This window comes from Ananas comosus, linkage group 14 (genome assembly GCF_001540865.1).
Source record: "Ananas comosus cultivar F153 linkage group 14, ASM154086v1, whole genome shotgun sequence".
Taxonomy (NCBI): domain Eukaryota; kingdom Viridiplantae; phylum Streptophyta; class Magnoliopsida; order Poales; family Bromeliaceae; genus Ananas; species Ananas comosus.
Window position 1 is genome coordinate 5001261 of NC_033634.1, and position 25288 is coordinate 5026548.

General features: G+C 36.3%; 2 protein-coding genes across 4 annotated transcripts; both read right to left on the reverse strand.

The window, feature by feature from the left end:
• Positions 1–13137, reverse strand: LOC109720084 (importin subunit alpha-2). 2 transcript variants are annotated; one of them, XM_020246965.1, is made up of 11 exons: positions 12929–13137; positions 10275–10494; positions 9770–9923; positions 9393–9495; positions 8147–8331; positions 5355–5434; positions 4173–4323; positions 2722–2803; positions 2574–2632; positions 1305–1610; positions 1–402 (listed from the first exon to the last, which is right to left on the reverse strand). In XM_020246965.1, exons 1-11 carry the CDS (start codon positions 12993–12995, stop codon positions 241–243), a joined length of 1569 nt encoding a protein of 522 aa, XP_020102554.1. In that variant the 5' UTR covers positions 12996–13137; the 3' UTR covers positions 1–240. The 2 variants fall into 2 exon arrangements, with proteins under 2 accessions (XP_020102554.1, XP_020102555.1); XM_020246966.1 differs by having other exon boundaries at positions 10275–10519.
• Positions 10237–25044, reverse strand: LOC109720085 (cell number regulator 8). Of its 2 annotated transcripts, XM_020246968.1 has the most exons (4): positions 24654–25044; positions 22099–22301; positions 21173–21429; positions 10237–10271 (listed from the first exon to the last, which is right to left on the reverse strand). In XM_020246968.1, the coding sequence occupies exons 1-3, from the start codon at positions 24928–24930 to the stop codon at positions 21187–21189; spliced, it is 723 nt and encodes a 240-aa protein (XP_020102557.1). In that variant the 5' UTR covers positions 24931–25044; the 3' UTR covers positions 10237–10271; positions 21173–21186. The 2 variants fall into 2 exon arrangements, with proteins under 2 accessions (XP_020102557.1, XP_020102556.1); XM_020246967.1 differs by lacking the exon at positions 10237–10271 and having other exon boundaries at positions 20555–21429.

Genomic DNA, 25288 nt, shown 5'->3' on the forward strand with positions numbered 1-25288 from the left:
CAAGTTAAAACCATTTAAGAAAATTCTCATACATGTCAAAGATTTACACTGAATGTATTTCTCCTATTTCATACATTCAAGACATGGTGAATGGCTCATCATACATGCAAAGTATCAGAACTAATTTATGGAAACATATTAGTTTTAATCAAAAGCAGCTGCAATGTAACTAACACGAGTGAATGATATACCTCTTGCAACCATTTGAGTACCTTTAATGTGAAAATTTAAGGTTGGTGACTACTCGAGCCCATAGTCCTCGCCAAAGTATTTGTCCACCAAAGTGTTGGCCATATTCCGCATCTCTTCATTCTCATGAAATTGAAACCTTTCCATCGCTTCGATCCCGTCCTCCCTCTCGACAAGCTTTGGGCCTTCTCCGTTGGGTAATCCCCTCATCACCTACAATAAAATGCATCCAAAAAATTAAGACCAAGATGTCTTACTGTTTGAGTTTTGGCTAAGCTAAGTTCAAGAAAAAATTTTCTTTTTTCCTTTTTTTGGGGGGGGAGTTAACAGAATTTATCTGCTCCTTTTAATAGAAAGTTATAAACAGTTAATTTATAATTATACAATAGCTATAGCTCCCCAAGACCTTGTTAGATTTTATTACCATTTTTCTGCTTTTACAAACAAAAATTTTATAGGAAAATGCTAGCTGTACACCCCAAAAAAGGGTGTATGATTTATACCCCTTCATCCTAGGATTCACAAAGCCCTCTGAGTTTTTAATATTTAAAAAAGAAAAGTTGACAAGACAAGCCAAAAGTTGGCCCCTGGATGAAGGGATGTAAGATTTACACCTTTTAGGATGTACAAGTAGCAGGATGTGTTGAAGGTACACTTCCGTACTCTTATCAATTATCATTGATCACCAAACTTGCAATGCAAGATGGCCGGATGCCAAAAGGCATTTACTTTTGCCAGGAGCCAAAAAAGCATTTTCTTTAGAAACCTAAGTAAGAAGTTGTTATTGTTACAGTTGGAGGGCCCCAATACTCTCTTTTTTACACCGTTTTTTTTAAATCTCGGATGTGATTTCATGCTGATAAACTGTCTTTCTGAGGAATGTCAATATCTAGATTCCAAATAACATATACAGGTCTTGAGTCTCTTGACCTTTTTGTAAGAGCTACTATATAACACAAGATTAAATTACCAAGTAATTCAAATTCTAGGCTATTGCTTTTAGTTATAATATCACTAGGAGACAATAGTAAAGCAAAACCAATAAAAAACGATATGTTGTTCCAGAAAATTAGAAAATCATAGAGGACGAGAAAACGAGACATAAATAGACTCACCAGTTCCAGGAATTGAAGGCCGAGTCTTGCACTCTCTATATCAGCAGATCTAATCAAATTTAAAAAGCCAGGAAGGCACCCACTGTCGATGAGTGAAACCAAGTGGACGACAATTATCCCGGGCTGTTCATTGTTCTTTGGCGGAGCAACACAAAGATTACCCAGAGTAAATGCTGCTTCCTTTCTTATGTCAAATGGGGCACTTGAAAGGAAATTTATCAGCAAAGGAGTGGCTTCGCTCGAGTATATTAATCTCTTGTGTTCAAGTGAACCAGCTGCTATGTTAGATAATACCCATGAAGCCTCCTATATCATGATTTCTGAAATTTTGTTAGGAAAAAAAAAAATCGAAATATAGAATCATCTATCTACATGTATACCCTGTAAAACCTACATTTTCATATATATATATATATACAACCCCAAAATGTAATTTCTTACAATAACACCCTTAAGCCCTATTTGGATGTTAGAATAAGTTATCCGGTGATATCCATTTGGGGATTATTTTTTATTGTGGTTGGAAGCTAGGAGCATGATCAAATATCCTGAATGGAATAGAATATTGGGCCATCAAGTCATTTTTTTAAAAATAAGATAAATCACCTCTTAGGTAAAATATGCAATCGAACCAAATCTTGGATATCAAGACAATTCAAGAAGCAAAAATCAAACTCCTCTCTTACAATCATACTAGAAAATCCTCATAACAAATAAGTTAACATCGAATAACTTATTCCGACATCCAATAAGTGCCTTATCTAAGTTTGGAGGTCATCCAATTCAGGGTGGAATGTAAAGTTGGTTTTGTATTACAGTAACCTTTTTTGCATTTTCCCAAGAGGGGTGTTCTTGAAAGTATAAGGGCATTTATGCGAGAGAAAAATTTTATGAAAGGCATTATTGAAATTCAGATTTCAAACGGTTGTATATATAATTAGATTATTTTGCACGGATATTTGTGTAAATATTTCTCTTTAAAGGAATCTTTACATGCAAATCGTCTATTTACCTATATACCATGTAAATATCTGATTTTCATATATAGCTCTGAAATGTGCAGTTTCTTACAAAATGCCCTTATCTTCAGATGGGGTGATCCCATTAATATGTGAATTCTTGTATTAGAAGATTCTCTTCTAACAAGGGAACCTTTTTGTAAATACAAGAATACATACGAAATAAATAAAGTTTTTTAAGTGCATAAATGAAATTTTCAAATTCTGGAGGGGTAAAAATATAAATATCTCAAAATTAAAAAGTTAGTACCTTTTTCAGCACTCTGTGCTCGCTTTTCAGACACTTTATAAGACCTGATAAGAGTTCGTCTGGGAGCTATTCTGTTAGTTCTTTCAGTTAAGCATCAGAAATATGGATGGTACACATTTCCAAGGCTGAAAAGGTTGTTAATGCTAACCTGTGATAGTATGTCCGACAATCAGGACCACATCAATCATATAGCTGTCGCTAGCTACAAGGTTACCGAGACTTCGAAGTACCTAAGTTACACAGCATACCAATCAGTACATAGTTTTGATAAATGCTCATAGATAGAGACAACTCGGACAAAAATGCAAGTTTGTGATAAATAATTAGGATTTACAAATTATGAAGGGCAGTTTAGTCCCTAAGATCACCTGACATCATTAATTATATCCAGATTTGGGATATGATAGAATGTAGATGATTCGACAAATTGTCCAATTAAGATGCAATTAAGAACAAGGATTTAAATGCCGTGGCACGGGGTCGTGCCGGAAACTTGCCGGCACGATATGGCACGGTGCGTGCCGAGCCGTGCCGATGCATGCCGTTCAAAAAAATTCTTGTGTGCCGACACATAATAGCATGAAATATTTATTTTCTTTAGCAACAAAATATTCTAACTATTTATTGTCTTTTTATCACATCTTTTGAACTTTATTGAGGAAATTATTTATTAATTTAAAGAATAGAGGGTTTTGAGCTATGCCATTGGCATGAGATCTATATCGTGCCGGTATCTTGTTGGCACGGTATGGCACGGTGGATACGGCCCGTGCCGACGGGCACTTAAAACCTTGATTAAGAATACATAATCTTGAAATTATATATCCATTTACCAAACAAACTAGAGTTTTTCTCTCGCATATATGTTATATATGTAAGTGTTCATACGAAAAGTCATGCGGTGATAGATGCAATAACATATCCGCTTCAACTCTGTAATTCTAATTTCCTTTCAAAAACTCCCTTAGCAATACATGATTTCGATCAGCCTACTTCAGTTTTTTAAAATTTACTCCCATATTCATGACATTTTTTGACACTTGATATGCTCGCCAAATACCAATTGTACTTCTCAGTCACACTAGTGGGAGAGTGCATATAAATGAACTTATACACACGTATAGGAAGAGGCATAAAAATTGTGTAGTTAAACTTCAGCTAAATTGTATGAAAAATATGCAGATTCGAATCCATACAGTTAATGATACTCTGAAGTAACTTGGAAAGATCTTGTAAGCATACTATAATATTCACCACTGATGAAAAATAAATCAAATTTTAGCTATCGTCTTCACCAATAACTGATGGGTTTTAAGTTCTAGAATGGCATGATGGGTTTAAACTATGTCCACTGCGATAAAACCAGCTCATAATTCTGCTTCTAAAGTGTAAGTAGAAAGTCACATTGAGAACTAACCCACATATTTACCTCAGAACTTTAACATTGATGATGGTGTTTTCAAGATTTAGATGGAACACTAAGATTATTATCCAGCATAGAGACTGAAGTAGAAATCAGAAACTCAAGCAAAACAAGCATAGAGAATGAAATTAAATAATTTTACATAGAAAATTCAGTTTAGGAAGAAAAGAAATTACCGGAATGAGCATCTGCAAACTCTCTGATGCTACCAACCGTCCAACCAGAAGTCGAACAACATCACTTTTGACCAACAAACTAGTAGCCTTTTCAGAAAGCGCTGAAAGATACACAATTACCCATGCCACTTCTGTCGCCAGCTCATCATCCCTAAAAAAGAGGGAGCCCCAAACTATTCAATTCTTCATTATCATACTAAATATCATATTGTAAAAATATAATAAATATCATAAATTCTTAGTTAGGTGTTGGAGGGAAAGGAAGAATTCATATTGTAAAAATATCATAAATATCATGGACTGTCATGTTAAATGCCCCCCATACTGTTCAGAGTAATGTAGTAGCAAGGGGTGAAGTATGCCACATGGCTGCTTCAGAAGGATTATAATATGATGTCTCAAGAAATGCCATTTCAATTCTTCCATATGTTATGGTGGAACCTATTCACCAAACTAGCTAGAGTTAATGGCAAGGAATTTAAGTGCCGTGGCACAGAATCGTGTCAAGCAGTTACCAGCACAGTACCGTATGGCACATGTCATGCCATGTCGTACTGATGTGTGTTGTTCTCAAAAATACCTGTATGACGACACACTATGGCTTAAAATATTTATTTTCTTTGATGAAACTCTTGCCAATTTTTTTAAAGAAAATAGAGTTTTGAATTGTACCATCGGCACAAAGGTAGCATCATGCCTATATCTTATCGGCTTGATACGGCACAGTGGGCACAGCATGTGTCAATGGACACTAAAACTCTTGGTAAATAGTTTAAATGACATATAGAACTGATACTAAGTTACTAACTTGCTAATAAATTATGATAAGCATATAATGGCTTTATTGATCTATTTTACGGTGCAATTTTTCTGCACATTGAGCTAATATAAGAAAGGATATCATCTAATTGAATCTCAAAGGGGCCAATCACAAACTTATATGCGTCCTCCTAAAAGTAGTTGCACCAGAAGCTGGCACAATTCATTCATGCATGCTTAGTGTAAATGGTAACTAAATCTGCCCCACAGGCAGTAGAAATAAAGATCATGATGACTTACACTTAGTTTTGGGGTAAAAAAAACAATTAGAACAAGGTAACTTTTTGATGATCTTGCATAAAAATGACGTAGTGCAGGAAAGAAGCAAAAGAGACGATGTTTATTAACCAACCAAATACGTACGCCTTTTTCAAGTGCCAAACGATTGCATCTAATAGCCCATCAACCCTTATCAATTCATTCGCAGCCTTGGGATCAGGTCCCTGAACACATATAAAGAAAGATAAAATGCATTATATAAACAACTTTATGGCAGTTGCCATCATAATTTAACCACTGAGTGCATATAAAAAAAAAGAAAGAAAATAAATGGACTAGAGAATCATGCTTGGAGGATAGCGCTGAAGTCTAGTTTGCCTCCTCCCACTAGGTTTACTTGAGAGAAACTTATACTATAAAATTTATAATCCTACAGTTAACTTGCCAATGGAAGCACTAACAACTAAGAATCTGAAGAATGAACTGCTAGAAACACTACTCTAAGAAGCCAAATGAGAAATAATACATAAGAAATCAAAGAGTTTGGGTACTACAAAATATTAAATCAAGTTAAGAATATGAAAAATTTGTAGGTTGACAGTTCATTGTTTGATAGATGCCCGGTAATAGCTTGTAGCAGCTTCAATCCAAAGCACTAGTACTTCATTAATAGCACTACAATTCAAAATGAAATGTTGTGGCTCTCTAATGATCGCAAAAGTTGCTTAAGAGACTCATAGAAAAAGATACTTGCATAGCATATATGCCGAGCAAAATGGAATTATTATATACCCTTCAGTCACTTATTATATATATATATAGAACCACGCTGGAATGCTTCTAAAAGCACCAAAGCCTTGGTGCTATAATTTTTTATCCCTTAGATCTACCTTTTTCGTCATTGGATCAAAAGTCAACAATAATAGTTACTTGTGGAGCCCACTATTGTGCATGATTCAAGAGCCGTTAGGGTTAATCTAATAGCCAAAAACACCTTGGCGCTTCTAAAAGCACCCAAGCGGACTCTCATCTCTCTCCCTCTCTCGTGCTTGTGGGTTTTGGCCCTTGGATGAAAGATTGTGGGGTTAGAATGATAGTGGTTCCCATTGGATTTAGTGGTGGTTGGTGGAATAGCCTGACCCAAGAGGTAGAAATGGTCAAAGGGATAGATTTAATGGTGAAAGTTGGTAGCACCGAATGCTTGATGCTATCAACAGCATCTCAGCATATCCAATATATATATATATATATATATATATATAGAGAGAGAGAGAGAGAGAGAGAGAGAGAGAGCTAGGCTGGAATACTATTAATAGCACCAATGACTTGGTGCTATTAAGTTTGCTGCCCTTAGATTTAACATTTTAATTATTTTTACCCGTTAGATTATACTATTCAACCAACCACTCACTCAACCCTAGGGGGCCCACATCATCCTAACCACCCATTTCTCAATCCAAGGGCTAAAAAATCAATAGCACCAATAGCTTGGTGCTATTGATAGTATTCCAGCCTAGTTCTATATATATATATATATATATAGAGAGAGAGAGAGAGAGAGAGAGAGCTAGGCTGGTATACTATCGGTAGCATGGAGGCCTCCGTGCTATCAAGTTGTTTTCAATGATGCGGCTTCCAAATCAAAGAACAGCTTCGTTAGACTTAATCTATAATATTTAAAATATTTGGAACTAAATTTCATAATTTTTCGATATTATTTGACTAGTGATCAAAAGGTCTCAAAATTGATAATTTTAATGGTTGATGTGACGCGTTTGTGAATTTAACGGTATAAAACAATCCAAATCTGATGAAATTTTTATAGAAAATTCTTTTCAATATTTAGAGTAAGATCAGTACCTTTGATCTTAAATTCAAGTCTTTTATTATTATTTTTTATGAGATTTTTATTTCTAACTGTTCATTTTTAGACTACTCGTTTGATAGGTAAATGATGTCAAAAAATTATGAAATTTAGTTTCCAAATACTTTCAATATTGAAGATTAAGTCTAACGGAACCGATCGTCGATTTGGAAACCGCATCATTGAAAACAACTTGGTAGTACCAAGGCTTCCGTGCTACTGATAGTATAGCAGCCGGACTCTCTATATTAATATATATATATATATATATAGAGCCCGACTACTATACTATTATGAGAACGATTGTCCTTGTACTCATAAGTCATTTTCGATAATAGAGCCTTTGAATCGACGATCCATACCATTAAATATGATTTTAGAGCATTTAAACATTCTAGAAAACGAATTTCATGATTTTTTGACATCACATACCTTACGATCAAAGTACCTCAAAATTGACTTTTTTAACAAACAGTATGCGGTGTCTTCTAGTTAACAGTGTAGAAGAATTGGAATCATTTGAATTTTTAATAGAAAATTCTATTCACTATATAGATCAAGATCAATAACACCGATCTTCAATTCAAGATCCCTATCCCTTATTTTTAGGAGATTGTTCAATTTTAACCGTTTATTTTCTACCCACTTGATGGACTTTATTATGAATTCGAAATATTTCGAAATTCGGTTTCTAGATATTTCAAATGCTCAAGATCATATTTAACAGTATGGATCTTCAATTTGAAAGTTCTATCACCGAAAACAACTTATAAATACAAAAGTCTTTGTACTCATAAGAGTACAGCAGCTCTACTCTAAGCACAAACATACACTTTCATACTTAACAAATTGCACTCTTTATAAAAAAGTTCTAATACAGATGCAACTTAGCCCCATGAATTAGATGACTCGGGTTCTTTCTTAAGAAACTGCACCTTCCAAGGGTATATAATGAAAATTTAGTTATTACAAAATATATGTAAATAGATGGTTTGATGGGGATAGAAATATAAAAGCCCCTATAGAAATTTACTGAGAAGTTGGCTACTTCCCGCTGAGAGATATCACAAACCTTAATGAGATTTGACAATGCCCAAGAAGATGTTCTTGATGTAGAACCCTTATTTGACATCATTAAACGTGCAAGAGGAAATAATGCTCCCTGTGCTAGTAAAATGTTTCTCAACTCTTCTCCTTCACCAGCAACATTACCCACGGCCCATGCACACTGCTCAGCAACGGGAGTAGAACTCTTCTCTATCCAATATAGACAAGCAAAATACACATTTACAGCAAAAATTAAAGGAATCTCATTCAAATAAGACAATTATAAATATTTGTGTTTTCAATTGACAGGCTAATTTAAGAGTAGCACAAGAAAATATATTAGTACAGATTAAATATTTGAATTCCATCAATACCTAACACTTTAAAGTGGGGTAGGCAATGCTGTAACAATTTTCAGAGGGGCAAGTGATGTGGGGATATATAACATACAATCATAATATTTCTACTTTGATTACAGTTTTCAACATGTGGCCAACTTCAGTGGGTGCACATTCACTTCCGTGGGTGCACATTCACTTTCTGATTGCAATGTTCCTTTAGCTTTTTGCCTAATCCCAACGACGGTAGATTTATGGAGTAGATAAGTGATACAAGGATTATGTCATACAAAGTTTAGAATTAAGCATATATAAGAGGGCCTCCTCATCCACTTTGTTATCTCTATGCCATCAAACTGTATGTGTTTGAACAACATTATACATTACATTTTTTTTTCCGTATTACTTGCATGTGCAAGGTAATATGAAGTTTAACTGTTTAAGCATCTGCTTTCTTTGCATAATACATACTTAAGCTATCTGACTACCTAGTTTTTAGCAATCGCTAATAAGTAATTCATAGGTTTCTCATAATAGTACCAAAATCCAACATAAATTTTAAATGGCATAAGTTAGAGATAGAAGGCCCATTGGTGCATGCATTTAACCCTTCAAGGTTGAATTACTAACTTAAGAAAAGGGTCACTGAAGGTAAGTCAAGACATATGTTGCGTTAAAGATCAAAATATTATCCTCACATGTGACAATGCATGAGAGGGAAGTCTCCTTGTCCTAATATTATCAATATTAGATGTTAGAAATCTAATGGTAGCTCCAGATTAATGATCTGCTGAAGAACAATACTGTGTTAACATGGGCAACAGAATTTCCTCATATATCATTGGGATTGTAGTTCAAACATAGCTTTCTATCTTTTCCATAGTAATGTAAGAACCAGTGAATTCAATAAACAGAACAGAAAACCAATCGAACCTCCAAGGTGAGCAATAAGCATTGGAAGAGAAGGAAGTAATGACTTTGTATGTTCAGGTTCCCCAGCAGCTATGTTAGTAAGGCACCAAGCTGCCTCAAGCAACTGCAAGAACAATGAAGATGTATGGAGGGATTCAGGAAACGTAAAATGAAAATGCTGAAACCATATATGATGGAAGTGGGAATTCATATTTGGCTGAAATGAATGCACAACTCTCCACCAGTAGGTGAAACAGAACTGATCCCTGAATAATGATTTTTTCTGACAGATGTGTTCCCAAATCACCCTTAATTGGGGGTTGTCTGTAAATTCATATCAGGTTCTTTAGTTGTTTCTATTACTTCATTTTGATATACAACAAATAGTGTAGGAGAACCTGCTCATCTGAGGATCCAAAAGAAAGGCATTGCACTAGGAGAGGGACAGCTCCAGCTTGGAGTGCTGCTTCAATTGGAGGTACTTCAGACTGTGATAACAAGCGCCTCAATACACGAAGTATCTCTACCTTCTTCTGTGTTGCACCTTTTCCTCTAAAAATTACAAACACCAAAAGTAAGCACTAAGCAGGCCAAACTATACAGCATATTTTAACTGGGTACCTAAAATTCCAATTATTTATTTTATTTTCTTCATCATATAGCGAAGAAGTTAAAAGTGTAGTTAAGTTCATATGATGATGCACTTAAATGAAGCATGTGTATTACGTAGTAAAATCAAAATTTCCAGAGTTGGGAGGCCAATTTCAAAATGCGCTAAAAAACAGCTAGGATCCCATTATTTCCTTGAAATTATGAAGTGAATGCATATGCAGTCATAATTGTATATGAAGCTTACTATATAAGAGAGAGAGAGAGAAAGAGAGAGAGAGAGAGAGAGAGTACTGGAATGCAATAGCAGATTTTAGCTCCAGCACTGTTTGAGATGTTTTGGAATCTAATGCTTCTTTTTCTTCATCAATGATCATATCCCCTTCAAATGGACTTTCACTACCATCAATAACTGTATCCCGGCATAGGCGCTTTGCTCGTATTAAAGATTCTCTTCTTTCCTTTCCCACTGCTATGGCTTGTTGCCGTCTCCGATGTGCAGCAGTGTTGTGCACTGATAAAAAGGATGCTAATGTTATCTACATAAAAGTCATTGAAATAGTAAAAAACGATAATAATGATAAAACATCTAAAAAGGCATCCAATTTCATAATTTCTCTTTGAAATTATCAAGAAATATAACTCCTAGAGACTTCAAATACCCTACATCTTATTTAACGGCATCGTCAAATCAGATGCCTGATTATCAAAAATGGGTATATAACATGAAGGCCTTGGTACTTTATTAGCATTACAGCCTAGCACTATCAAAAGATTCAACTTAAACTCGAGGAGTCGCTTCAAACTCAGATAAATTGGGGGAAAATAATAATAACCATAAGATTGAATAAAAAGCTTTCGACTTACAAAATCTAGCTAAACTAGGAAACAATGATCTAAAGAATATTAAACAAATTTGCATTGCAGAAATGAACCTTTCACATAGTTATGTTACTTGCTTCTTCGAAGAAGAAAGCATTAAACAAGAGCGCTAAACTTGGCCATTCGGTCAAAGATTTAAACTATGCCCGAGACAGAAATCCTTGAATTTAGCACTACAGGACTATACAAATACATCACTTCAGAGTTAAGGTCCCGTAAAATTGCTTGCCTTAACAGAACAAAATGAACCAATTAACCATTATGCATTGCCTCAATGTTACTCATATTTAACCATTATGCATTGCCTCAATGTTACTCATAAATCTCTGTAGAAGCAGATGTTATCAGAGAACAGCGGGCTGATTGCGAAAATCAATGGAATACATTTTGGAAGATTTTTGTTCAAGGTTTCGTTTATGCTTAATCCATATCAAATAGACCTTGTCTTTGTGAGAGAATTTTATTCATGAGTAGGAGGGATGGACATATGTCACCACGAATAGAGGCTAAAGCAAGAGCTGGATTTAATGGTGGTATAAAAATTTAGTCTCGTACAATTAAATGAGCTTCCTGTATTTTATAGAAATTTGGGGCAATACAGTCCTTACATAAGGCGCAGCCTGTCCAACTTTCAAGCATTAAGATACATCTAAAGCAGGGACAGTTATAATAAAAGAACTGGTCGTGATCAATCAGATGAAGTATTGTGTCCTTATTTTACTGGTAGTACATACAAAATAAACAAAATTAATTTATTATTCGAATGGCAACATACGTACTTCACATAACTACCTTGACTGATTACTTTCCAGAAAGCCACCTTTTAGTTCTAACTTTCTTTGCATATCCTCTATCACTGGTAGTACATACAAAATAAACAAAATTAATTTATTATTCGAATGGCAACATACGTACTTCACATAACTACCTTGACTGATTACTTTCCAGAAAGCCACCTTTTAGTTCTAACTTTCTTTGCATATCCTCTATCTCTAATTGTTCGAATGGCAACATACGTACTTCACATAACTACCTTGACTGATTACTTTCCAGAAAGCCACCTTTTAGTTCTAACTTTCTTTGCATATCCTCTATCACTAATTGAAAGCAATCTATTTCATTATCATTCAAATTGCAGGCATCTGTTCTGATATGCATTTCACAATAATGAAGGAATCATTTAATCAAGTCTAATCAGTTAACTATCTAGAAAATTGCACCAAACATCAATTGGTTGAGAAAAAATAGAGTTTAGACTGATTTTTTGTCACTGTAAGGCTTAATGTAATCTAATCAGAAAGACAAGGAGCTATTACCAATCACATATCCTTATATCCACTGTTTTCTAGTACTTGTAATGCATGATTACGATCAGGAGCAGCTGAACCAAGCCTTAAAGTTGACCCCCAGGGAGAGAGTTTGTGTAAGCGAGAGGAGGAACTGATAGGTCGAGATACCTCCACATTATATACAAGTGAAGGTTGCATTTTGTATCCAAACATCCAATATAGGACAATTTTTCGTAACAAGAATCCCGTTGACAGGTGTCAGGTGCTACTAGCGCGTGGTTAAGATCCAATGCTACTAATACATGACACAAAACCAATCTCACATGCTAGGCACGACTAGCATACGGCACAAACAACTTCACAAGCTAGACACAACTAGCATGTGGCCGCTGGGCTGGCCAGAAACTAGGGAATGTGAACTATAACACTGCTACCATGTTAAAAGGGCTCGAACCCAACCCACAAGATCAAGCTGATAGATGGAGATATCCTCCGCATTATATATAGGCCAAGGTTCCATTTTGTATCCAATTTGGGACTATAACTCTCAGCATCTGGGAAATTTCACCCACACATCAATTTTCTGTGAAATATATAGGGTTTTAACCCGAATTTCGTCGCAAGAAAAGCCTAATCTAATCTAATCTAATCTAACCCAATCAGAAGAAACAAGTGTCATCATCACCCACAAGTCCCTAAATCCACTGTCTCTAAGGAGAAGTAGCTGAATCAAACCCTAGAATTGAACCCTTGAGAGAGGAGGGGGGTAGGGGGAACCTGAGGATTTTATGGGGTCGCGTCGGTGGGAGAGAGGAGGGGAGAGAGCGGCCTCTTCGTCCGCCATTTTTCCTCGATCGAAAGCTTCCTCTACTCTACTCTCTCTCTCTCTCTCTCTCTCTCTCTCTCTCCAATGGTGGTGTAGTGGAGCTCGAAGAAGAAAGAGGAAGAAGACGACCAAGGGCTCGAAATGCAAAGAATCAATTGCAACTGTGACCCTACACAGCAATAAAATTCCATATTTATCGCTGCAAAAATATCTTTCCCAGTAAATTATAAATTATAAATCTAAAAACAATTAAAATTATTTTTTTTCTATGAACTTACAAAGCTGTTTGGCAAAAAAATAAATTAATATTTGCATATAATAATATTTTTACCAAATTTTATTTTAAAAATAATTTAAAAGTTGAATTAAAATTTAAATCTTAATATTTAATTTAAAAAATAAATTTGAAATTTGTAAATTTAAAATTTACAATTTGAATTTTAAAGCTAAATTAAATTTTTAATTTCAAATTTAAAATCTAAATTTAAATTTTACATTTAAAATTTAATATTTAATATTTAAAATTTTCAAATTTCAAATTTGAATTTTAAAAACTTGAAATTTGTAATTTAAAATTTTTGAAGTTTATAATTTGAAAAATTAAAACATAATTTTTAATTTTTGATTAAATTTTAAACTCTAAAATTTCAAATTTTAAATTCTAAAATTTCAAATTTTAAATTTTTTTTTAAATTTGATATTTCGTATCTAAATTTTAAATTTTAAAAGTTGAAATTTAAAAATTCAAAAATAAATTTAAAAATTAAAATTTTAAATTAATTTTTAATTTAAACTTTGAATTGAAAATTAAAATAAAAGTTTGAAGTTTGAGTCCAAAATCATAATCGGATTTCAAGAAGAAGGTTTTAGCTGCTTCTGATTTTGTTCCTCGAAAATCAGAAAACTGATTTTAAAATTAAAATTAGATTTTGAAAATAACGTTGTCAAACACTCTATTGAGCCGAAAATCACTTTTGAGTGTAAAATCACTTTTCAAAAATTAGTCGGAACACTCCCAACATTTTATTGTAACGTCTAATCAAGATGTTAAATTAATTTATATGTATGAAAACTATATTAGAAGTAGGAGATCCTAACACCTTCTCTCCTCCAATACTATGAAACTGTAATAAAAAGTAAAAAATATTTAAAATACTGAAATTTTTAAACTTTTCAAAATATGAAAATAACTGCTTTTAGCCACCGCAAATATCAAACTAATAAGTCTTAGAAGCTACGTTTGGAAAAATAGTGGAGATTCGAAGTATTTTCAATCGGCCATAATTAGTAATCGCTTGACACCCTCATCCTTAAATATTAGATTCCAAATTCGAAGCCTATTGCGAGGCAGAAGATAATGCATTTGTGTAGTACTCGCATCAACAAAAATATTCTTCGTTTCTCACATATTTCTATTTCATATATCCTAAGCTCAAAATGTAACATTATATAATTATTTAATTATTCATGCGAAACTGCTATTAGAAATACAAAAAAAAATAAATCACATTTAATATTTTAAAAATATATAAGAAGGACAATAATGTTTCTAATAAAGTATGATTGATACTTACATAATTTTACCGGTACACAAAAAAAAACAAAAGAAAAATCTCCCCGACATTGTAATAGGAATTCTCATATGACAATAAGCTGTTGCACTTAAAATAAAAAATATGATAATGAAAAATTGAACCTTTATTATAAAAAAAAAATTGATAATTTTTTAAAATAAAACGGTAAAAATATATGCAATTAGCTTAAACTTTAGATCATTTGGAAATAACCATTTAATCTTTAATTTTACTTACCCTCCTTTCATTTTATTTGATTTTAAATATTCATTAGTCTTAAAAAACTATTGCGTGCACCAAGTGTATTTATATATTCGTACATTGCATTTTATTGATCAATCATCATTCCATATAATAATTGCTGGATCTCTACGACTAGTAAATTGTAATTTTTTAGTTAAGAATTAAATAATTAAATTAATAACATAAAATGGATGAACAAAAAATATAAAATATGATGTACAAATATTTGAATGCACCACATGCACGCACCAATTTCTAAGAAGATAAATCAAACAAACTAAAAGATTCTCGAATAAAATCGAAATTTTTTAAAATTGAATAGTTATTCTTAAATGACCGAGAGTTTAAGTAAGCTCTTAAAATTCACTCTAAAAAAAAAATCAAATCAACCAATACGACATAAAATCAAGCGATAATGAAAAATTTTTATACCTTCTTTGATATTGTTATTTTAGTTTTAAAATTAAATTTTTATATAAAATATAAGGTGTATAAAAAATTCACAAGTTTTGAGCTTTTGTAAAACTAGGCCGCTATTGAGCCAATTAGGCGCGGACAGGTGTATGCTGGTATTCCCTTCAAAGGCATTAATCCGGTCGTGCACCAGGAGCACCGGAAAAGTTTTATAGAAAACCATCGCGCCAAGTCAAGAGAAGTTATAGCAACCGCAAGCAGTTGAAAGCGGTTCTGATCGGCTGAAGGTGGTCCGAATAATAGGGATAGTGGCAGATCGTTGAAATAGAATAACTGATCAGTAGGGGGCGACCTATAAATAGGGCAACAATACCCTAAAAAGGGGTCTTTTTCCCTATAAACAAAAGACCACCCTTATTTCCTCACAATTTCCTGCATTTTCTAGGAATAGTCTATCTGTAATTTTACTGCTTTTCTCTAGGAGTAGTTCGCTAAAGTAGAATCCTAGAATCTGTCTGCCCCACGGATATCACTCTATTGTAAACTACATATCTGTCCTTATACTTCCCATCAGTCAATCAATAGAAAGTCATTTCGGCTCTTCAAGCCGACCAAAGTTCGCTTTGCTTTAGCCATTCAGTTCTTCTTCCGGTTTCGTTTCCGACCTGCTCTGTACATTCGGCTCATTCCAGCCGAACCGAACGGATAGTAGTGGTTTTCGAACCCGGCTGGCTTGATCCCTCGTCAGCCGAATCGCTTGATCTGTCGAAGGGCGCAAACTTCAAGGGTCACTATCCGCAGCCGTTCCTCACTCCGATGCGCTTCCCGAGGAGGATCTTTGACCGGATCAAGGGTCGATAATTTGGCTACCAACAGGCGCATTTTTCAATTTTGCAGATTCGATCCGAATTTTTAATAAATTGGCTAAAATACTTTTATACCTTTTTCTCTCTTATTTTTTTTTCTGGCGTTCTTTTTTTTTCTCGCCAAAGAAGGTGATGGAGGTGATAGCGGAAACGGCCCCCCTCGCCTTTGCCTCTCAGACCCTCACCCTCGCTCGCGCAACCCCCGCCCTCCTCACCTCCGACCCCACGGAGGCCGTACTGCGACCCTCTTTTTTTTCTTTCTCTCCGACCCTCCTCCATTGCCTCCGCGGCCCTCCGCAACAATAGTGAGGACGATACCGCGTCCTCTCGATTTGCCTTCGCCCTCCACCTCCACTACAACAAATTTCGCACTCGCCAACCCACTTCTGGGTATCTGCATACCTACCGCCGTCGCTGCCGATAAAGAGAAAGTATTTCTCAACGCCGAGAGGCTCGCCGACGAGGAAGGGAGCACGCGGCCCACCCGCCTACCCTAGAGGGCGGCAGCGAGTGCGGCCTCGACAATGTCGAAGGCGAGGAGAGCAAGAAATGCACGAGAACATTTTTGGATTAGCACTTTTATTTGTTTAAAATAAAAAAAAATAACTAAAAGGCTAAAAACTAGAGAAAAATAAAGAAAACTGGAAAAGAAGGAAAAAGAAGATAAATTTGCACTGTTAAGATTAAATTGCACTGTTTTAAAAGAACATTGCACTGCTATGGACGTAAGTTGCACTCTTTGAAATATAAACTGCACCATTTAAGATAAAAGTTACACTTTTTAAACTAAAGTTGCATTTTTTGAGAGATATTTACACTGTTTCTCTTCTTGTTACACTCTTTGATGTGTAAACTGCACCTTTAAAATAAAAGTTACAGTCTTTAAATAAAATTTACACTCTTTGAGAGATATTTAGACCATTCTTAAAGGATGAGAGAGTGTAACTTTCGTTTAAAGAGTGTAACTTTCATTTTAAATGTGCAGTTTACACATCAAAGAGTGCAATAAGAAAAGAAATAGTGTAAATATCTTTCAAAGAGTGCAACTTTTGTTTAAAGAGTGTAACTTTCATCTTAAATGGTACAATTTATATCTCAAAGAGTGCAACTTTCGTTTAAAAAGTATAATTTTTATCTTAAAGTGTGCAGTTTACATTTCAAATAGTACAACTTACGTCTATAATAGTACAACGTTCATTTAAAAATAGTGCAATTTAATCTTAACAGTACAACTTCATCTTCTTCTTCCTTATTCTCTGGTTTTCCTTATTATTCTCTAGTTTTTTACCTTTCAGTTTTTTTTTTTATTTTAAACAAACAAAAGTACTAATCTAGAGATGCTCCCGTGCATTTTTCGCCCTCTTCGCCTCTGACACCGTCGAGATCGCGCTCGCCGCCGCCCTTTGGATTAAGCGAGTGGGCCGCATGCCCCCTCTCTCGCCGACGAGCTTCTCGGCGCCGAGAAGTACTTTCTCTTTATCATCGACGGAGGTGGTGGGGATGGGGGTTCCCAAAAGTGGGTTTGGTGGATGCAAAATTCGCTCTCGCCGGAATGTAACTATTTTTCTCATTCTCCTTCGCTGGCGTGCTTCTCGACCCCGAGAAGCACTTCCTTTTCATCGCTAGCGGCAGCAGTAGAGACGGCGGGTTTATTTGGCGGGTAGAATATCCACTGCAGTGGAGGTGGAGGGCGAAGGCGGAGGAAGAGGACGCGTTACCATTCTCGTTATCGTCGTGGAGAGCTGCGGAGGCGGTGGAGGATGGTCGGAGGGAGAAAAAAAAAAGCGGCGGGGTTGGAGGCGAGTAGGGCGAGGGGTGCGCGGGCGAGGGTGAGGGTGTGAAGGGTAGAAGCGATAGAGTGTCACGCCCCAAATTACCATGTTTCCTCGGGCATGCCAACAGACCCGCCGTATATATAGAAATTTTTCGTGTATACGAATCGATAGCTGTATCTATAAGTAAGTCATAGCTACAACCAAGAGTATAGAATTGCTAGACATGTATATATAAAACAGAAAGGAGTTCACCGTACATACAAAAGGCTACAAAACCACCTCGCTCTAGCAAGTACCACAACTACATAACAGTATGTACATAAAATCCAAAACTACCTCTGATAGGTGCTCCTCTAGCAAACGACCAGGGAAGGGACGACTCTAGCTCGCTACTCCGTTGCCTCAGTCGAAATCAGCAACAACAACAGCCGTAGACAAAGGCTCTGCAAAAAGGTGGCAACAATAGGGTGTGAGAACTACTGCAAAACATAGTAGTCCTCGGTGGGTACCGTCACTGACCTCAATGGCCCACCCACTAAATCTACAGTAAGATAAGCAGAGAATAGTAAGGAAAGTTGGAAAGAACTCTACTGCTATATGCCACTATACTATCACTAACCAACACCAACTATCTGTAGACATAAACATGCATCACTAGTTATCACTGACCCAATCTCACACGGACTGCCCAAACAGACCCACCCTGCCTGTAACCAAGCTACACCGTACACCGCCGACGGGGGTGGCCGGTCCACGTAAACTGTCCAAACTGAACTGCTGCGACATCAACGCAAGTCAAAGTCTCACTCCGGAGCGGCACTTATGGGCGCGACACAACCGAGTATGAAAGCGTGTCTCTATCGCGCTCAAACAGGCTCTTACAGGCTATAGTCAATGCAAATGGGTCAAACTGGTCTAACAACCAAAGCTCACGTGCTCGTGGCACAATCTAATGCAAGATACAAAAATTTGGGTCCACTGTCGGTCCCGACAGTACCCGGCGGTCCAACACAGACTAACTCAACTATAAAAACTCACTCGGCTCCTCAGCGCGAGCGTAAACTCAACCTACACTAATATGAGTATTAACTACGCACTAACAGCGGTTATACAAAAGAACAGCAGCTTCTGAAGCTAAATCTTATAACTTTTGGAAAAAATGACAATATAGGTTTAACGAGTTTTCTCCTAAGTCAATTCCAGGTTCAGCATATAAATTTGTCTAAATTACTACATCATGCTCCAAAACTCAGATTTCATAAAATATGTATTTTCTAAATTTAAGCTACTAACATGAAAACCAAAACAAGAACCACATGCTGACAACTCTACGACTTAAGAGGAAATCCGATGATTGTAAACATCAACCCACCTCGAACGCTCATCCAACGTCGACAAGAAGTCGAAAGGAGAAACTCCTCACGCCCGCTTGACCTCCGATAGCCTCAACCGGACACAACCATGACGCGCGCGCAATCCTCCAAGACGACGAGAGGGGAAATAATCAGCTCGTTCCTTATAATCACAACGAAAATGAGCAAAGCTAGAGAGAGAGAGAGGGAGGAGAACTACCTGTGTTCTCCAAGCTTAAGACACAAAGAGAGAAGGCTGGGGGGTCGGTTGGACTTATCGACAATCAGAAAGACCAAATTATCCCTTACCAATTCAATTTGCCTTTTGGAGTACCGGTACTCAACTTGAATACCGGTACTCGACTCTCTTTTCTCAAACACACGCACTGGGTACAGGTACTAGCCCGATCCAGTATTGGTACTGAACAACAGGTACCGGTACTCAGCATCAAGTTGCGCAAACCTGAGAGCATCCATTTCAAAAATCCCTCTGGGGTACCGGTACTCCTCTTAGGTACCGGTACTCAACACTAAAATCTTGCACTTTGCAGATTTCAGTGTCAGCTTTCCACTCTTGCACTGCGCCGAGTCCGTTTTGCGTCCAATTCGTGCCAAAACGACTCCGATTTGTCTCGACACCCACCATACGTGTCGACAAGCCACAAATACTGAAGTCACACAGGCAGCCAAATATCAGGGACACTACATTGGGGTTGTTTCCGTATTCGCCTTTGTCGCCTTCTTTGGCGAAAAAAAAAGAACGCGAGGAAAAAAAAAGAGAGAGAAAAAAGTATCAGAATATTTTTGTCAGTTTACTAAAAATTCGGATCGAATCTGTATAATCGAAAAAAGCGGCTCAATTTTGCAAAAGCTCAAAACTTATAAATTTTTTATACAAATCAGCCTATAAAATAACATTGAAGGGAACAATGATACATTATTTACAATTCTTTAGAAACAAGATATTTTTATTTGGTTGCAAAAAAAAAAAAAAAAAAAAAAAAAAAAAACACACACACACAAAAAAAAAAAAAAAAAAAAAAAAAAAACACTTTTTTTTTTACTTCTAAATTTATTTTAAATAAGCTCCCATCCAAATTTTGTCGATCACCATAATAAAAGAAATTTTTTCCTGCCAGTAAATGAAATTATACTTAGAAAAACAAAAGAAAAACGAAAAAAATAAAAAGGCAACAATGCCTACGATGCCCCTCCAATTTCTTGATAATAACATTTGATTCTTTAAAAATGAATAATATAATTAAGTAAAATTTTAAAAACTTGGAGAGGGAAATTAAAAAAAAAATGAGGGATTAAGTACAAAAGAAGAAACATATAAATTGACCCACAATATATACAAAATATGCCTCGTAGAGCAAGTTGTTGCTTCATGATATTGCCCGAAATTACACAGCTTTATGAATCTTTTAATATATAAATATATATCACATTACTGAAATTCGTTGCAAGGCTCCAAATCACTGGTACGAAAATACAAACAACATACACAAATTACATACACACACACATAAAACACCAGTATTTCAGGTTCACCCAAGCATACTAAATCACCACACAAACAACTATACGCCAACAGAAACACCGAGTGTTCTTTCTTTCCGCAAAAATAATCGACCGTTTTCTTGTTTTACAACTTCGATCCAATTTTTATCTATTTCGACAAAAGCCAAAAATACAAAGGGTTTTCTCGCATAGATATATATAACTCTGGTACTTGCACTGTGCGAAAACGAAATTTTGCATATGTATCCCTTTTGGGGCATGAATGCAAACAAATATGGTTTTCAGAGACATAGGTGCAGCTACCAACTTCGCAGGGTAACTTATACGAGATTCCAAAAATATTCAGGCAGATACTTGCAAAAAAGACTACGATGCAAAGAGTGGATCAAAATTGTAAAATGAGGAAAATACAGTAGATTATTACGCGAAAAGGCCACACCGAGAGATAGAGAGAGAGAGATTTAGGCGCTGCGACCCATGGTCTGTTCCATGGGAGGCATCATAACAAGGACAGATCGCGCGTTGAATCCAGGATGGGGCAAACGGCGGCGCAGCTCCCGGGCCTCCTGGCAGAGAGCGCAAGGGTGGCACATGTAGTGGGTCAGGAAATCACATGCCATTTCAACCTGCTCGCGCTTTGCTTCGTCCCCGACCATGCTTTGGCAGCAGCAGCCGCACGATCGAGTGAACGCCTCAAAGCTACCCTGAAGCAAGAGAAAGCATATTGAGGGATTCAACGTTTCCTATCTGCTCCAACTCGGAAACTTAAAAGTGAAATATTTATCATGAAGCTTTTCTCTCAGTACCTAAATATTCATGATAGGCCCATTAGTGCTCAACCACTAAATGGCATGCAAACATATAAAGAAAACTGACCTACAAAACGTAAGGGAAATTCGATGAACTAAAAGCAAACGCCACTGGACAAGCAAAATGTGATATAAGTCAAGAGATGAGAAGAAAGTTTTCCATTTGAAAAGCTGCAGTAAAATAGCAATTATTATCCTGAAACAGTTACATGGTGCAATTCGACCCATAATGGATATCAACTATGCAATGATCCACTCATCCACCAAATAAATGAGGGTTATTCTATTGCTATGCTGACCAGCACCTATTTTGTCCTTTGGAAGGTCCCAAAATTTCAAAGCGCTTCCAATCTTGCCTCCTTTATGCTATATAATAGCGGTGGCAACAGCCGCTGGAGAAACTTGTGCTTACATTACCAAACTAAGCCTCAGAAACAATGTCCAAAAGAACGAAAGCAAGTACGAAAATGTTATTTGAAAGGTAGACAGAAAGAACCATGATAGGAAATACGGATTTAAGTAATCAACGAAGAATCCATTCTTGCTGGGCTATAAAAAGCTTACTTCGAGATTGAATTTATGGCGAATAGCCGTGCGGGCAGGATACGCGAACCATGGTGCTATGCAATTCCACCCAAAGAGAGAGTTTCCAAGACAATAGAGGCCAGTGTATGGCAAGCAATTATTTGCAAAAGAACCCTGCCCAGATGAAAGCCTCTCAACATTGCTGCCGTACAGCACACAAGGAGCAAAACTTCCAAGAAGGCCTGAAACCCAGCAAAATGCAATCTTTCATATCATGGCAAAGATAAAAGGTTAAGAGTAACCATTGAAACAAAATATGCATGAGGTCTATTTCCATTAGTATGTTTACATATGACAATTAAGGTGAAACGTGTATATAAAACGCAAACAAAACCAATTCACACATAAGAGCAAACACTTAGGGGGCGTTTGGATTGACAAATCTGTAGATCCAACGTAATTCAAGTGCAGTGGTATTTGAGTTTCCCTGAAGTGTGATTATTTTTTTGTTGTTTGTTTTGACGTAACTCGTACAGTCTGAAAGTTAAATTCAATTACATCTTCTGTTTATTTTGATGTAACTTGGCGCTAATGAAATTAGTTTTTTGAGTTCTATTGTTTGTTTTGATGTAAGTAAGCGGATCCCGTTATCTCCTAAATATAGTAGTAAACTTACCGCTATAAAATTTAACCTATTATATAATTAAAATTTTCATTATTATTTAAAGGTAATCCTAATTTATTGTAAATAAGGTAATTCTAACCCATTATAAAGGAAATAGAGTTTAGATATTACTATTTAATAAATTTTTTAGAGGAGGTTGAGTGTGGCGGAAGTCAAGTTCGGCACTTTAGAGGAGGAAGTCGAGAGTAGGTGAAGTGAAGGTTTAACGTAACTTGAGTTACATTATATTTTTGACTTACACCAAAACAAATAACGAAAGTGAAGGAACTTGAGTTCCATCCCTCCACTTACACCAAAACAAACGGACCCTTAGCGAGTCAATCCCAATTCCATTTAACAAAAAGCTTCTATCATACTGAAAAAGAAGCCTGATCTAAATTGAAACAAAAGGAGAGATGCATCATACAGGCTCTGAGATAGTCTCTAATTGCCAGATTTGATGCATGAATCAATTACAAAAAGGAAGAAATGATAAAAGAAAATCCTACTTAAATATTAGCAAATGGATGTAAACAGCACAAGAGGAAGATAGTGCATAATAGCACAATTGGGACAGTTCATCTCACAGTTGAAAAACCCTGTTTTAAAATCCTACTTTAACCTGTTTTAAATCCGATTTACCCTAAGGTACTTCTAGCTCTTCTCAAGTACAACAGCAATAGGAGAGGCTTTTATAGACAACCATATCCTTCTATTTGTTCTGAGGTTAATACAACCCTTAAAATGTGAAAAAAGATTGGTCCTAAAATAATTGATAAGATTCTAATCAGGAAATGGATATGGCCATCAACAGGAGGATTGATTAATTATATTACAGTTCAAGTTATCGCAGATGAAGCTTCCACAGATGTCCTATCAAACTCAAGCATTCAAAGAAGCAGAATCACACAAAATGGAGCTTTCGCTTTTGGGGCCTGGAACTTGAAACTCATTTTGGCATCCCATAGCATCCTGAATCACCAGATTTTTTTCTTTTTGCACACCGCCTGGATTCTGCTTTTCTGTTCCAGAAACCACATTGTTCGCCAAATTCAGGATCTCTAAACTCGCAATCCTACGTAAAACTATTTGATAAAAATGTATGAGCCCACCCTCCTTCAATTATAGGCCATTCTAAAAGAGCACTCTGAACATTATTTTTCGACAGCTCCTCAATTTTGATTTGTCCTTGTTTGAATTATTTCAGTCGATTCAATAGATCAAATTTCACATCTCTAACTGCTCTTCACCTAAAGAAAGTGTTGCTTCCATTATTCAGTAGTCAATAGCTAACGGAGCCATTAATTTTAATGAAATCCCCAAACAAAATGACCAAAATAACTCAAATCAAAAAAATTTAGAGCACACAAAAGTTGACGCGTGTCAATACAGAAAGAATAAAATGCAAGGGCCTACATCAAAATGGCCTATAATTGAGGGGTCTCCATATATTTTACCTAATTCTTCAAATGACGAATTTATATTCCGACCTAGTTTCTACAATTTTACCACAGATTTACGGATCTAATTCTCATGATCATTCAGAATCGCTTCTAAATCGCCAATCTCATCAAAAAAACACCCTTCCTAATTAAAAACCAAAAAAAAAACCAAAAAAAAAAAAAAAAAAAAAAAAAAAAAAAAAAAAAAAAAAAACCAAAAAAAAAAAAAAAAAAAAAAATTGCTCCCATTATGGAAACTTTCCCAGATCAACCCTAATAACACCAACAACAAACAATAATTTCCCAGATCAACCCTAAAAACCCTAAATTTTCACGAGCTAACGAGATCAAACAATGCATTACCAACAACAACAACAACAATACCACCACCAACAACAAATTAAAGTGAGAAAGATCGGCCATTCAAGATAAGTGAGAGAGGTCGAGATCGGGAGACGATATGGAGGAGATCGAGATCGAAAACTTACACACTTCGAGATCGCTGCTGCAGAACTCGTCGTTGCGGCCGAGGCACGAGAAGAGGCCCGAGTCCCACCGGTTCCGCGCCACGGGCTCGCCGACGACGCTCACATGGCCCATCGGGACCCCGTCCGCAGTCCACTCCGCCGCGCAGCCCTTGGCCGGAGGCGGCGGCGCCGCCGAAGAGGGCTTCGCTGGAGCCGGGGCGGGGGCCAGGGCGGAAGCGACCTTGTCGTCGCCGTCCATTTGGCTCAGAAGAGGGCTCGATTCCTCCGGATTCGCCATGGGAGGAGCTCTCAAACCCTAGCGGATAGAGAGAGAACGAGAGAGAGAGAGGCTTCTTCTAGGGGAAGAAAACAAAACGCGTGGAGAAACGAACGGAGCACCAAAAGACAAGTTCCGTTGCCGCGTTGGAAAGGCCCAAAAAAAAAGTGGCTTTTTTTGTGCATTTGACTAGTGAAAAAAAATTTATTTTAAAAATAGGCTAAATTACAAAAAAAGGTCAATTTGCATAAAAAATTCACTTATTTTGGGCTTTTGCAAAATCCGGCCACCTTTTTTATTTTTGCAGATTCGGTCCACTTTTTCAGCAAACTGACCAAAATACCCTTTTTATTTTTTCTCTTTCCTCTTTCTCTCTCCT